We start from the raw sequence: 16,618 nt of genomic DNA on the forward strand, positions 1-16,618 counted from the left end.
AGCTCTTAAACTAAACTTCTGAGCCTTGTTTAATGCTTCTTGCAGAAAAACTGAAGTGAGGAATGTAGCCAATTAATATGGTTAAACATGATTCATGATGTTTTAGTATTGAACTTCAAAAGCTTGTTTTCATGTAACATGCAACAAAAGTAACATAAATGACTTACCACTGCTGGCGATGGTACGTGAATGCTGGCAACAGAACGTGGCCTTATGTGATTGGCTAAATGGCAAAGAACTACTCCATCCATCAATGCTGCTCCAATGTCATCTGGCAAAATTACTTTTAACCTTGATTCAAGATTCTATTAAAAAGTCCATATGTAAGTTACTTTCAACATTAGCTAGTTTTAAATTTTAAATCCAGGGTATTTTAAAGCATGCAGTTTAAAAGGGACATTTTAATAATAAAGTGATGTAAATGGAGTCAACTCACACTTTACTGAGTACAAATACCCTCTTCTTTATCATTAACCTTACATTCTCTTTGCTTGTTTTTTTTTTAATCATACAACTACATACATTGAGAAAGATATTCAGACAACAACTACCATGATACATAGCTCTCAAAGCCATACGATGAACTCATTACTCATAATAAGAAAGCACAGAATTTAAGGACAGAAATGTTAGGCTGAATACTTCATTAGCTGTTAGTGTGCAGAATTTGTGTGCTGAAATCATACACAGTTTTACTGTAGGAGAAGGAGAAAAAAAAAAAAGAGGGGAGCACAACCATTTTGGGTATGGCTATTTCATTCATGCAGATGACTGTTAAATAGCTGAGGAAAGAGTGGCCAAGAAGTGCCCGCACTTGGGTTGCAAAAACAGAGAAGGGAAGCAGGGAACGTTTTTTCCCACCCCAGCAGCAAGCCTTCACTGCTCAGGAAGTGAACCAGACAAGACAGGAACAGCCTTTGTAGAAGTCACACCCCAAATTAGTACTGCCCTGGAAAGCAGAGCTGCTATGATTTACAGTTAACTAGAACTGTTAAATATCTTGAGAACAGTACTATACAGAAAACAACTTACTGGAAGTCTGAAATTTAGATCCCATTCAGTATTGTATAACTTCCAGCAAAACTTTCTACACTCAAAAAGCATTTGGCTATTCACAAGACTATGACCATCTTTCTTCAAATCTCACATCAAATAGCAGCAAACACAAGCAGACTTACTGTCTCCCTAGGAAAGCCTAAAACCTCAGAAACCTAAAAAAAATTTCATTTTTCAGCTAAAAAAACCACATCATTTAGTTCCTGGTTGGTATTTTTGTTGGACCGAAAATAGTACCAGTGTAGCCTGTTACATGAAATTCCTTAGGAAGAGATATCACTACAGAGATGCCCCTGTACAACTGTAACGATTTGCAGGCCTTTATTATAAAGGTTTAAATTGTGGTACAGAGCAAACTAAATGCACTGCACCCATATAGTAAATAATGCTACATACATTGCGAAGCTGTCTTATTTGTTCCCTTTCTTCCCTTAAATGCTCCATTTTCCTCCTCATTGTAAATCCAGGATCCACTGCACCATAGTCCTGGCGAGATGCACGGCTGAAAGCTATTAAACATAAGTGACATTAGTTTGCAGAATTCAGATTAGAAATGCAATAACTAAAAATCTACCACCAAGGATAAAATGGGAAAAAAGCTGCAGAACTTTTCAGAACACATATATGTAAGTATCCTGATGTAAAAGATGCTGTCTATGAAACTTAGCTTTCAAATGACATACACAGATCATCTGACTTAAGTGCAGATGGATAACTAGAAAATATGGAGACAGAACTTACTTCAATATTCTAATATCTGTTCGAGATATACAAGTCCATTTGCACTTTGCCAGGCATATCTTGCAATCTAGCTTTGAAAGTATTTTCCTTGTGTTTTATTTTTAATCAAGTATAAAGTCTTTATGGAGACTAAAAAAAATAGACAGAACTCCCTATATGACTTACAATGAAAGACTGAAAAATATATATATATATACACACACACATATACGCAAGTGTTAGGTATGCATATGCAGAGACACGGTGATTGCTTAAAGAACTAATTGAAAAATATCAAATGTCTCATCTAAAAGTGCAGAGTTCTTTAAAAAGGAGGTCTGTTAGATAATTACATTCACTTTACTATTCTTCATGGTCAGAAAGCCTTCAAATAACAATTCTATTATTTTATATAACAGTGCCAAATACAAACTATTCTGTAGCAATACCACTGTATCCTTAAGTATTTTATCCCATGCTTTTGGCAAAAAAACCCCAACCAACCAACCAAACAATACTTACACCTTTAGAACCTTCTATATTTTTTCCTAATAGTTTGGATTTTAGCAAGAGATGTAACAATCAAAAGTAACAGAAATTTTATAGATACTCTTAAAATCACTGCTCTGATTTTATACATTATGAGAGTATGCAGTTTGTATACAGAAAAATACAATTGCATGTTACTGACCTAAAACCACAAAGATTTTGGCTTGTAACTAAGAAACAAAATGCCATTCGCTTTCCTAGAACTGAGCGAAAGGGGTGCTGCTGTTACAGACAGGAGCTGGCAGTGGCTCCTCGGAAGCCTACTACCGCACTGAGAAACAGTGGGCTGAAAGGTCCTAACAAGCCTGCTTCCTCCTATCAAACCCGCACCTTCCTGCAGCCAAGGAGGCAGATAACTCAGAAGCCTCTAAATGATCACAGCCAGGCATGTCCTGGTACATGCAACTAACCCATCTCTGGCACAGAAGTTTCATGCAACTGCTTACAAATCTCAAGCGACTTAAGGGCCCTGAAGAAGCCACTTGCATGACCTCAGCCAGACATACTCTACTACTGAGGGCTCGCAGGCTAGTATTAAGGAAGTCAAGCTTTGTTACCATAAACACAATGAAATTAAACTGAAGAGCTGAGGTCATTCTTTCTTAATGAATTTGCACAAAAGCTGTTCTCTTAAAACAGAGAAGAGTGGTACGAACTGGAAAAAGGATTGCACGGTGGCTTTTCCAACCTATGTTTTACACTGTTGACATCCAATATTCACATAGACGCTTACAAACAAAAGAATACTGTAACTGAAAAAAAAAAGTATTATTTCTACCTAGATTTCAGAGGACTGAAAGTCTGCTTTAGACAATACAACTTTCTCTGAGAGTATGGCAGAGTCTTGGAAGAGTCAGGGTGCAAAAAAGCACTAAGCCATAAAACTCCTGGCAAAACTCTGCTCAGAGAACCCTTTTCATAGGACAAATTACAAATACCTTCTCTTGAAACCCTCCTGCCTCAGCCATCAGGTCTCTAGAACAACTGCATGCTGTTTCCCTGTTCTTTGACAGTGACTAAATATGCACAAAATAAATCAGTGGGGAAAAAAATTAATTAAAAAAAAAAATCACTGTGCAACTTGGGGAAGTTTCAATTATTCATTTGCCAAAGCAGCTGTCTATGTCTTTCCCAGTACTATGCTTGTGATAAGTACACTGAGTGGATTGCTGTACTGTGGCATCTCTTCATATTCATTCCAGTTCACACAACCGCTATCCTTACCATCTATTCCAGCCCGGGAAATAAACATCTGTTCTATCATGCTATGTTAGAGAACAGCAGCTTACCTGACCTTGGCTTGAGACCAAATGGACCATGAGTGTTACTATCTGTCCTTTCATAATCCTGTTAAAAGAGATAAAGTCAATTTTCTTCCATTCATTCAAAGAATTAACTTTTGTTCCCATCAAGATAGTGTTTAAATTATTCTTGCCTGAGAAGCGAGTCCTGCTTAACTGTAACACACTCTTTTGAAGGGGACAGTATAAAATAAATAGAATGAAAGTAACCTCACTATATGCAGATAAAATTATCTTACTGAGAAAAAAAGCAGCATCAGATTAACTAAAATCTACTCTAAACCATTTCAAACTATGTAAATCATTCTGTGAACAGAGTTCTAAGCCAGCTGTAAGCAAATGCAAATACCATCCCAACGCTTAGCATCAAAATATTTCTTCAGAAATGTTTACTTTCAATTATGAAGAACAGGTTTATCTCATTTCACCATCTAAAGAGATGCACTCAGTAATTTGGTATGTACATGAGATATCCTTATTTCAACTCATTTCACTGTATTTGGGAGATGTTCTGCTCCCTCAGGTTCCTTACTGGCAAGAGATGGAAATGCTAATGATCTTTGGTATGCTTTATTCAGCGCTCAGTAGTGTAGTGCAGCCACAGTGAGACTACCTGGACATTCCTTAAAAAGAAAAGCAACCAATGAATGAAGCTGCAAGGCTTCACCACAAAGGCGACAGCCAGTACTGTGAAGGACGAAATTCTCTAAGAAGTGTCAGTACCTTTGGGTTCCCTGTGATATATAAAATACTAAACCATAAGTTTTACTTAAAGTCCTCTGGATGGCTAGTGCATAGGGGACACCTATAAAATATAGCAAATTTGATTTTTGTTTTATTAGCTATTTTCATTAGGAAGGATAATGGAGACAAAACAATGCACCTTTCTATGCACCAGTCAAAAAGAAAATCTAGGAGATATCAGATAGTTGAAAAGGTAGAGCAAGTTGTAATATCTGTCTCTAGTTTCTAGCTATTTTTGAATTTTTATTATGATGAAATATTTCTAATCGTAGTTTCAAAGGAAACTAACAGCTTTATATCTGCATGGAAAACCTGGTGACAAGTAATGCGCACAAAGAATGTTTGTTGAATGAAAAACAAAACCACAAACTTGTACCTCAGACGACACAGGAGACTGTGGGGACACATTAGTATTATCACTGTCTTGCTAAAAAGAAATCAGAGATGAAATTATAAAAACGAAAATTATGATTTAACAAGAAACATGAAATTATGAAATACATAATACATGAGACACAAAACATTTATTTGTCAAGTATGCAACAAACTAGCAGCAACTAAATTTAAAAACATGTAAGTCAAGGAAACACTCTGTGTCGAGTATTACTTTTACATTACCTCCGCTTGACCGGTGAATTAACTTTCCTATTGCCAAAGCAAGCAAATGTCCTACTTTTCCCCAGTACACAATCTTGACAACTTTTTTTCCAAATAAAGGAGTATAATACTTATTTCTGCTATGGCTTTGGAATGCAAAGTTGGTTTGTGTGGACTCTAGCCAATGTTCTGTTCTGTGACTGTGGCTCACAGGTATCCATAAAACAAATGAATAAAACATTTTCTTAAATATTTTACACCATTACTATTTCTCACCTCATCATTTTCATTTCCACTTGAATTCTTTCTGGAAGACTTATACTGCAAAACACACACAATTATTACTTTAAAAATGGAAGTATGGTTTTCATTTGAACTAAATGGCTTGATATCACTCAGATGTTACTTATTACTGGTGAAGCTGCTGAGAAAAAAAAACATGTTACAGAATCAAAGGAGCAAAAAAGAAACAAAACAGAAAAGAAACATCTAGTTCCTAGGCTAGTCAAGATCTTTGTTAGGTTGATGAGAGCATAAGAGCATTTTAAAACTAAATACTTTTATAATGTGAACTCTGAGTGCATATGACAGTTGATCAAAGTGAAAAGATCTTAACAACTGCTACTCTGAAGCATTATTTGTTAGAAAAAATACGCAACCTGTGAAAGTTACTTTTACAATGTTTTGTTATGTAACTTTAAGATTGCTTACACTCGAGACTGACATTGTAAAAAATCAAATTAACAAAAAACAAAAAAATCAATATTTCCTTTACAACTTCAAAGCCCGATCACATCCTTTTATCTATTTAAGACCAGCACTTTTTCCACAGTTCTTTCTGATTTGTTGCGCACTGCCTTCATCACTGTCCCACTTCCTGATTATCCTGAAAGTGTAGGAAGTAAAGGAGGGATTGAATGAAGACACTTACAAAAGCGGTATTTAAGAAAATAAGTGTGTTTCATTGTCTGCAGAGGAAGTGTACAATAAAAACAGAAAAAACCATGCAGCTAGAATGAAAAAAGATCCATCACTACAAAACTCTGATAAGGGCATTGTGTGTATATGGCCAGCCTACCCATCTTTATGACACAACCGACAACACAGGCTAAATTAAGAGACTAACTTTGGAACTGGAAGGATGGCTCTCCTTCAAAGATCTGACCTTTAGGGGTACATACAGGTTTTAGTTAGAAGAACTTCTTAAAAAGGAAGAAAAACCTGACTTGCAACTATGTTCTTTAATATTCATAATCATGCAAACTTACATAGCTCTGTTATAGAAAGCTGTATTTATTAATTATGCATAGGAGATGCTTGTCTTCTTCAAAGTTACAACTGAGCACCACAGGACTGTAAAACTGAACAGCTTTATAGAGCTGAATTTTCAACAGCTTTTGAACTACACGCGGAATGATGCCGACAACAATGGTGAACAGCATCTCTCTTGAAAAATCAAAGTCTAGGACAAACATAGCCTTTGTCAGCTATCCTACTGCTGTTCATTTTCTGTGCAAGTTAAACAAGTCTTTTGAAGAGTGATTGAATCAAGTGTCTGTTGTTGGTTTGTGGGATTCTTTTGTTGTCTTGGGGTTTTTTGGTGGTTTTGGTTTTTTGTTTGTTTATTTTGAGGGGTTTGGGGGAGGGGGGTGGGGTGGATTTTTTTTTTATTGTTGGGGGTTTTTTTAAACTATGCAGAGTACAGGTAGTTCTGGGGTCAGATAGAGACCTATTACATATATCCATGACTGCATATTTCTCTTCTTGGGTTTATTTCCTGTATGTTTGCAGTACAAGGGAATATATTACTTTGGGAGCTGATAAGACAAAGCCTAATTTTCTGTGCCCTGCAGACCTCCACTGCTGACTTCTGTTTATACAGGCCTTTGGCCAGTTCTGTGTTTGTGTTTTTCCATCATAATTAACCATATCAAAGATAGCACCTAGTAATTCTTTTCCATTGTGGATACGCTAACAAGAATTTCAGCTTGGATGTAGCTAGGATCCGAAACAACTACAAACTATTCCAGGAAAAGAAAAATGCGTTTTGGTTGATAAAATTGTGTTCAATGATAAGATTCTTTTTACATATTTAATGCAACAAAGATTTCAGGTTCCAGCAAGACTTCAGTGCAATGCCACAAGAAAAGGAGTTCTGATTCTCACGGGCATTTTCCTACCCTTCTGCTGCACAGTACAATTGCACAATAGAAATATATAATATGTACAATAAAGATGCTCTAGAAATACTTCTGGATGCTGATCCAAGTAAATTTTCCCTGTTCTAATGATGCCCATTGCAGTAATTTGGCATGTATTCTTAAGATACTAATGTTTGACAGTACAGATATGATTATTCAATGAGCTTTTTTGCCAAGAAAACATGGACAATATGAATTGTATTTTCACTGGTTTCTTAGAACAGCAGTGGTACCTATGTTTTTTTCCCCAGCTTGCCATGGAAGACAGACTTCATTTCACTCGCTTATTGCCTTGTTTATGCAAATGAAACTATCAGTGATACAGTATTTTTTGTTACTGGTACAGCCTGCTTAATTCACTTTTGAGACATTTCTATAGCTGTATGTAATGTGATTTCAGGTATCTGCTTCCATCACAGAGCTCAAAATTGAAACCTCTATTAGTATTTAAAGACATCCTTTAAATTAGTTATGAGAAATCACTAATACAGGTCTTCTATATTGATAGCACGGCTGTTTAATGAGTCAAATGACTGAATTCTGTTTTACTTCGAAGTTTCTCCCCTTCCCCTCAAACGCTGCAAGGCAAAATTAATTTAGGGATGAAAACCGTGGAAAGAAGCCAGTAGAATTCAAGTTAGGATACAACTCCACATACTCTTCAGGGAAAAAAATTAATAGCTTCTATACTCACAAGAACGTATCTGAGCTGTATGGCATGCTTTGTTTTTCCTGGAATTTAATTTCTTTTAAGTTTCCTAGCATTTCATAAAGATGTCTGATAGCAAAAGACCCAAGAAATGAATTTCCGAAGTGACAAATTTAATTTTAAGTCAACCTAGCACTGGTCAGAATTCTCCTATTTCTCTACCATACCCCAAAACAAATTTTATCTAATGCTGCTACGGCTTCATACCTGTTTTGCAATAAGCAGACACTGACATCTGGTGACCAATGGTACACACTACAGCAGCAAAGTAAGAGAAAATTTCCTCTCTAAAATGCAAACTACTGCAGTGAGAACCAAAATGCATAAATAATTCTTATAACCAAGCTGCACAAAAAGGTAATGTATGTTTTCCTTGCACTACAAAAAAAACAAACTACAAAACAAAACAAAAAACCCCCAAACCTTCAAAATGGATGGGCAAGGACCAATAACTAAAGATTAGTTTCTGGCTTTACCAGAAGACAACTGTAAATTACTTACTTTATTTAAAGGATAAACAAAGCATTCAGTTGATTTTTTTTTCCTCCTCTCACATTACCCTAATATATATATATATTATTTAACTCAAAAGAGACAAATAAATTACAGGTTACATGCAAAATTATAAGCATGACAACCTTTGAGGTTTTCTTACCTTTACTTAGTTATATAGTTTCTTCTACTCTCATTAAAAAAAGTGTCACCCACCCACACTCCCTGCCATTACCTTGAAATACTCTTTTCTTATTTGTTTACTTCTCCTTCTTTCTTCATTCTGCCAAATCACGGGCTGTGTTTCTGGCCAATGCTGCTCATCCATTGAATCCTTCTGGTTTTCCAGTGGCTATAAGGTTCAGAAATATTTTTACGTAAAAGGTAAATAAACCTCGTGTGCATTAACACAAATTATTATGAACTGCAATTATGAATTGTTTGCCTCCCTCATAAGCTAGCTTTATGACACGAAAGTGTTATCAGTCTTAATAGTGATTCTGGTATAAATCAATTCTTTCCTTTCAAACCCTAAAACATATTTCATAGAAGAAAAAGAACCTATGAAATAATTCTTAAGAAAATAATACCCTTTTCTGCATTGAGCCCAATTTCCACATATATGTTAAGAAGCCACCTAAGGCTGCCATAAATAACTTCAAAAAAACAGAAGTGTGGTTAGCCACTAGCATATCTAATTTCTCAATCTGAATACTCATTGCACAGGAAAAGGATGGCTACAAGAAGACAATTTAAGTATCTGTCTGTTCCTATCTAAAAGATTATACACATCAACTAGCTGGAAAAGAAATCTCTCTTTCAAAGTATTGTATTATGCAAGGTATTCTGAAGAGACAGCTAAAGTAGATTTATTCTTAAAATGACAATGACTATGTATGAATGTCTATCTTATGAAAACTGAAAGCAGACAATCGGAAGGGACCATTTCATAATATGGCTAAAACTACATTTCCAACTATTTCTTCCTATTAGAATATCAGGCCATTTAAAGCAATTGCAAATACCTGATGGATTTAGATCTAAAATAATAAAAAAAGTACACTCTACAGTTTCACTGCAATTTTATCGTATCATGCAAGCTTCTCAGTGAATTACAGGGAATGGAAGGCCTACATAATTCAAACCATTTAGAAATTAAAAAGAAGATTATGATAAGGCAATAAAATTTATCTGTAAAGAAATACTAAAACCAAGAAAGTAAAACTTATGTCTCATTAGTTTCAAGATCTTAAAGCTAGTACCATATGCTCTTAAAAAGGCCTCCATTACATACAAGTCTAATTATTGTGAAGCATAAGTTCTTCAAAGGTTTTATATTTTCCACCACAATTACATATATACAATAACTATGTGTGTAAACAACCATATGAATGTATAAAAGTTTTCTGCCAGAAATACAAAACAAAAAAACAAACCAAAAAAACCCCACTCGAATATGAAGCCACCACATTTACATTTGAGTCCTTACCTGCCAGCTGTATGGGGACACTGAGGAATTCACTTCATCTGTTGACACACTGAAAATTAAGATGAGAGGCAATAAGAAATTTACTACATTTTTGTGTACTTTAAAACCAAGTTACTTTAAACAAATCAAAAAAGTGAACACTATTAAAAAGCAGCTTCTCTGCAGCACCACAGTATTTTTTTTGGCTGTCCAAGGATGTCACAATGTGGCTAAAACGTATGACCACTTGACTAAAATCTCAAATCATATTTCAGTCTCCTTTACCATATGCTGACAACAGGTCTTCCACACTACAGTACTTCATTCAGATGAAGTTTTTTCTTAAGCATGTTGATCTTCAGAGATTACTAATGCACCTTCAATGTTGGTTTTTTTCCTCAGAGCAACCAATGAAACATTTTGTTCAAAGCTGATAAAATATCTATCTTAAACCTTTGGAAGACCCACATGCTTCATTTCACTGTTAGCTCGATATAGTAAAGTAGAAGCTTATACTAATAGGGAAGGGAAAAACATTTTAAGATGGGACAGTGAAACGGCAACATCTCAAAAAATACACTCTGGAACACGGACTGACTGAGATTATTGAAATTTCTCAGGAAAATAAAAATGTTTAGATTTGGTGTCACTTCAATTTTTTCTTTCTAAATCTTTCTGTGAAATTAACTTCTATCATCTTACCAGCAACCATTTCATTCAGTCTGACAGCTGGCTTAGAAGCTGCGCAGTATACCAGAAGGCTAACAGCTGGGGACTGAATGCAGTAAGGATGTTACACCAGGAGTAATTATAACAAATCATAAAGGCAAAGCAACTAGGCACTTAGCTCCTGCTACTTCATATTCCTTTTCCTTCCTGTTTGCCTCAAAGCAACAATGCTACTTTTTAACACTGTTAGGCATTGGAAATTTGTCTGAATCACATCCAATAGCTTGATAAGCAATCAAATTGAGAATTGCGGGAACTGCTGCAATAGAGTTTTGCTGTTGATACGTATGTATCTATTAACTATGACATGTTCTGTAAGTGTCAGTTCTTTAGGGATATGACAGTCTTTCTGCTCTCTTTGTATGTTCCTTAGGCAGCATGTGATTTGGGTTCTTATGTATCAGTGCAATAAAACAACAAAGAGCCTGCAACATCTACCTTATCTTCTGTGCACACCTCACACAAGGGGGTGGTTGGGGGTTTTTTGGGGGTGTTTTCTTGTTTGTTTTTTGGGGGTTTTGTTTTCTTTTTAAGTCTCAGAACTATTTCTGTTTCATTCACGAAACAGGGAAAGGTAAATTTAACCTTTCCTGGATTACCCTATAATATTGAAGGCCTAACACAGCTGTACACTACAATAGGCGACAGCATCCCAAAGAACAGAAACTGTACGTGAAGTAACCAAGGACTGGAAAGTTCTAAATGCAAATGAAAAATAGTCGCAGCACGGTTCACATAACCAGAGGACATGTGCGCAACTAGCTCTTTAAAACAGCAGACATCAATGAGAGAGAAGATAGCCAAACAGTACGTATCACATTGAAATATCTACGCTGTGTCCCTTTTCTGTTCCAGTAAATGCTTTCCTGATGTGTACCTGAACTATAGAGAGCTGTTACCACCCCCAGTGCTCTCCAGCAACACCAAAAGCAGTTATGGCTTTTGCCTCCAAGATTCACAGCCAAACTAGGGTCTGGACGCAAGCAAATACAGATTCTTTTGAAGGTATAGATTTTAGAAGACTATGGGGCTGGCAAAAATCACAAAAACCACCGTTTGAATGACTTCTCATTAGGAGGCTGCCAGTAAGCTCTCCCCTTTAACTTAAAAATTAAAATAGATTATTTCTTGACCAAACTGGTTAAAAGAACTGATCTAGGATTCCTTAACCCTAGGGCTGAAAACTTGCTAAGTTCTCTCTCACCCATGCAGTCAAAAATGGGAAGCTGTGATTTCCCAATTTCCTAAAGACAAGGCTCTGGGTATTTTTGTTTGCTGATGGTTTATGGTGTTTTTGTTTAATTCAAAGAAAGAGCGTAAGAGTACATCTCCTGCAGGCAATGGATTGCTCATTGACACATTTCCACAAATGGTAAAGGTTTTGCAAGCTGAACTCCCAGCAATACTTTTCCAACAGCTCTTAAGAGCACAAAAGGACTGCTAGGGAGGAAACTTTAGATGCCTAAGCACAGCTACAGTGCCAGTTTACCTAACACAGGACTGCTACCTATGGAAGACATGACCTTCTGGACTGGAACTGGATGTCTAAAACATCACTGAATGCCTATCTTCAGCCACCAGAATTGCTGCCATAATCAGACCACAAATTAGTTTCTGGATGACATCAACTTTCCTAAAGGCTCAAAAGAACAGATTTTTTTTTTTATTTTTTAATCTGAAAGAAAGAAGCTCAAGAACAGATTATTTGTGTAGCTACTATTTCATCTTGAGCTAAAAACATTATGACAGAAGATGGCAGTAGCGACACAATATAAAAATTAAATTAGTAAAATATTGAAAGCTATGATACATAAGTATATCAATACCATTTTTCAGATTCCATTGGTTGCTTTGGCCTGTTCCTTGTGCTTACTGAAACTGAATGATTAAGAAGCCTAGAAAGAAAAAACAAAAATACATATTTATTCAACAGCTTTGTAGCTAAACCTTTTTCTTAGAACATATGTTACTTTCATTGCATAACATTTCCTGTAAATAAAAAGTTTTGAACATTAAGGTGACGTTTTCCACAAAATTGGAATATGTATGTGTGTACACATATGAAATCCAAGCCCAATCCTTCTTCCATTTAAATCAACAATATTGTTTCCAGCTCTTGAAATATTTCAAGTTCTGAATTTTAAGGAAGTAAAACTTGATGGTAATTCAAACCAAAATGAAGCCTCCTCTTATTTTTCTCTCTAAATACATACCATTTCAACTGATCTCATGCCTGTGTAAAGTTATGATGCCCTCAACACAAAAGATCCCACTGTTCACTAAAATTAGAGAACAGAAGATAGTCAACCTAAAGCAGACAAATTATACACAGATTGAGCACAAGAAGTCAGTCAGTAGGAGCAGGAAAGAAGGCAGCTGAGTAAGAAACGCTGCAAGTGCAAAGAAAATGTAGGGAAAAAGGAGAGGTGGAAAATGGAGAAACACAGGCTAAGGACTAAATGAGAAGTCTAACACAGAAATGAACCAACAGAAATTTAATCTTTCTAAATGGTAAACAGTCAAAAAAGCCTAAACTTACACAGAGATTCAGAAATGTTTTTTCATCTGGAACAAACATATACCAGACCTGTGCACACACACAGGAAGAAGATACGAGCTATTATGGATGTTTAAAGAGCTAAAAATAACAAAACAATAACACTTAAAATAAAATTTTCTTAAGTGTCATGTTGAACAGTAACTAGAATGAATAATTCTGAATTCTTGGAGACAGTAATATTACACTTCGACACTGACTTCATGTGCAGAACTGTGATCACATTATATTTATGTGGAATTATACAGAGAATTAGAATGTATTAAGAATCAGAAAGAATTAGAAGAGCACCAACTATTCACTGGAAGAAAGTTAACAGTAGGCACCTTTTTATATTTCACTATCATTATATAGGGCAGTCCAATGATTAACTTTAAATGATTGATGATATTCAGACTTCTCTGATTGTGATAAATTTGAGCCCAGTAATCTCATTTGTAGTTTAAATCTCTCACTGTGAGAACCTCAGTTTAATGGGATTATGAGAAGTTAAGCCTGTAAACCAACACAGACTGCAGCATTCAGTCTGCAACATCTGTTCCCTATATTTTGTCTTCAGAAACTTAATTTTGAGGGTGCATTCTGGAATTAAATGGTACTATAGCCTGAAAAACGTGTTACAAAAAATTAATATTCAGAGCACAGGTTATCAAACCATAATATAAACATGCTATTTTAAGGTCATTAGTTTTAGAGAGAATTTCCATTTAAATTAGCCTTATGTCTTCGACTGAAAGCAATGAGAAATTCAGAGAGACTATGTAGCAAGATGTGACCATTACAACAGGAGATTAAAAAAAAACAACAGAAATTTGAATCACCTAAACAGTTTGATGCAACACTTGCACCAAAACTGACACTATCAGTGTAAATTAAATGACTGTGCATAACACAAGCCATTTCTTATACGAAAGAATATTATATTTCATTATATGAAGTGTAAGGAAAAACTAATCAAGCTAATCATATATACACATGCACTTTTCAGCTACACTGTTTCTATGAAACATGTATATAATTAATGTTTGAGTTTATAATAAACTAAGCTTATTAAAAACAAGGTATTATTTTTATACTTCGTAAAACAAAAAAAAACAAAACTACAAACAATCATTTTGAAACTTCCTGTTTAAAAACTGAAGAATATTGATGGGGAAGTAATAGCAAGTCCAATGTCTGTCAGGTTAGCAGTTACTAGTCCAGTCAGAGAAATCTGAATTTCCTGTGGAATAAGGAACTTGAAAGCTTTTAGTTAAAGAAAATGGTGATGAAAATTAATCTGAATTTACTAAATTTCAGACTAAGGAATTAATGGTAAAATAATTTGTTCAGCTGGAAGGGAGGGGAAGAGGGGGGGAACACTGTAGTCATGTTAAGAACTGTCTTCCAGGAAACAACAATGCAAAACTGAGTATGCGAAATGAAGGAACAAGTAGCTCATATTCAGAAGTCATGCTCTTTTAAGTGTGGTGTTAATGGTGCAAAGATTACAGCAACTGTTTCCATTCATACTACAGCTCATTGAATCCAAAACTTCTTTTATTAGACAGATAATTATCAGGCCAATTACTTACTGATGGTGATACTGAATTGCTAAATAAGAACTTGCATAAGACACTTGTGCTAGTACTGCGATTAATTTCCTACTTATGTTTCCTACTAACCACACAATTTCTGTTGTTACAGGGGTAGCATACAAACTATTACTTTGAAAGGGTTCTAAAACTCATACAAATTTTGAAATGTAAATTACCCAACAGCACATACACAATGACATATTTATATATATTAAACTGAAAAAAAATAACATTGTGACTCATTTTTCTAGTTTTGTATCATGCAAGCATAACATCTACTCCAAACTCCTGACTAGATGGGAGAGAAAGGTGATGGTAAGACCAATTATGATACTGGAAAACATTTTCTAAAGTTTGAGAATTTAAAAAGTGGAATCTCTTCTCAGTCACTTACACTTTCATATTTTGAGCAAACATAACATCATGATTAAGGGACACAAATGTAGTCGATGATGGTAATGCTATTTTAAGGTTAGCTATCTTCAAATTTAAACAAGCAAGCACTACCCATGATCTATAAAGTGTATAAAGACACTAGAAACCTTTTACAGTGAGACAAAAAAATGATGCATTTTAAACCCCTTCAGGAGCAGTCTACTGTCTTCATATAGGGCTCTGCTTTGTCATCATAAGATGTGCTCTTAGGGATTTAGACAGTTTTAGGAGGTCACTGCTGTCAGGTAAGAACCCATACTTAACTTTGATGCAAACTGAAACAGGCTCATTTGGTACTAACGAAGATTATTTAATCTAAGCTATCCTACTTTGTTTTGAAACAGACCAGGAGCATCCAGAGTAAGTTAGAGTTTCAATTGATAAGGTAAAAAAGTCTGAAATTACTTGATTCATCACCTATGTGCCTGAGCATAGCCTACACAGCCCACTCCAGATTTCTTGTTACCTCTGAGGTTTGTGTATCTGCAAATGCTTCCCTCATGGCTGTCAAATGGAAAACAAATTGTCACTGGTCATGCCAATTTGAAAATGATCACTTTAAAAATTAACATAACTTAAATAAAAAAACAAAACAAAACACACTTTTGCCTGAGGTTCTATACTTGAGGTACTATATATTAAAAAGCAAAAACTGAAGAGAAAGCATGCCAAAGGCACAGGAAATTATGCTTCTAAGTTTAGACTCATTTAAACGTTCTTTGGCCTAATTAAATATTTTCCTAAAATAGTATTTCATCTTAAAGAACAATAAATGCATTGCAATCTATTTTTGATAACGAAATCTCTTAGGCTAACTTAGCCAATCCCTTTATTCTGTTTTTGTTTGAGAAATGGCCAAAACCGTTTCTTTTGTCCACATTTTAACTTTGGAAATCTGAAGCTCTACAAACACTTTATACCTTGATGCACGTCCTGCCGCCCTTGTCCTCTGGAAGAGTTTTTCACTGAATGAAGTTCTATAGCTTAATGGCCTTCGTCTGTATTCATATTTCATGTACACCAAAGCCAAAGACGGAAGAAGGAAGCAGGACAGGTTGACAGGAGAGGACAGGGAAGTCATTAGCATAGCAAGCAAAAAGAAAAGAGACTGCATAATATTTAAAAAAACCCACACTGAACAAACAGAAATATGATTAGTAAGAAATTCTTTTGTGATGCTCACTTTTCTGAGGATTCTGTTTACTCAGATTGAACACATTTTCCACAAACACAGAACTTGAAACACATCTTCACTAAACATCTAAATATTATTCTTATTGCTAAACTAAGCTTTAAAATATAAATGCTTAACTAAGAAGTAACACTTAACTAATAAGATTGCATATGTCTGAACAATTCAAGAGCAAAGCAGAACCATTAGCAAGATCACTGCATTAAGATACAACAACATATGATGAGTAAAATTGAAGTTGCAGTACTTCAGAAGAGGAGTGGCTTGGTATTTCAAATGATTAGATAACCA

At 35.2% G+C, this 16,618-nt stretch overlaps 1 protein-coding gene across 5 annotated transcripts in view; it reads right to left on the reverse strand.

Annotated features, from left to right (window-relative positions):
- LRCH2 (leucine rich repeats and calponin homology domain containing 2) overlaps positions 1-16,618 on the reverse strand; it is a 56,855-nt gene that overhangs the window by 11,206 nt on the left and 29,031 nt on the right. For 3 of the 5 annotated variants that reach the window (XM_087748923.1, XM_087748920.1, XM_087748922.1), the window contains 8 exons: positions 12,393-12,461; positions 9,859-9,907; positions 8,605-8,721; positions 5,244-5,288; positions 4,747-4,797; positions 3,615-3,672; positions 1,453-1,565; positions 168-305 (listed from right to left, as the gene is read on the reverse strand). In XM_087748923.1, coding sequence (XP_087605049.1) covers positions 168-305; positions 1,453-1,565; positions 3,615-3,672; positions 4,747-4,797; positions 5,244-5,288; positions 8,605-8,721; positions 9,859-9,907; positions 12,393-12,461 — 640 coding nt within the window. Of the gene's footprint in view, positions 1-167; positions 306-1,452; positions 1,566-3,614; positions 3,673-4,746; positions 4,798-5,243; positions 5,289-8,604; positions 8,722-9,858; positions 9,908-12,392; positions 12,462-16,055; positions 16,134-16,618 lie in introns of all 5 variants that reach the window. The other 2 variants (XM_087748924.1, XM_087748921.1) reach the window with 2 other exon arrangements.

The sequence above is a fragment of the Nipponia nippon genome, unplaced genomic scaffold (assembly GCF_047370975.1).
Source record: "Nipponia nippon isolate SJK-2023a ecotype South Korea unplaced genomic scaffold, ASM4737097v1 scaffold_12, whole genome shotgun sequence".
NCBI classification, from domain to species: Eukaryota; Metazoa; Chordata; class Aves; order Pelecaniformes; family Threskiornithidae; genus Nipponia; species Nipponia nippon.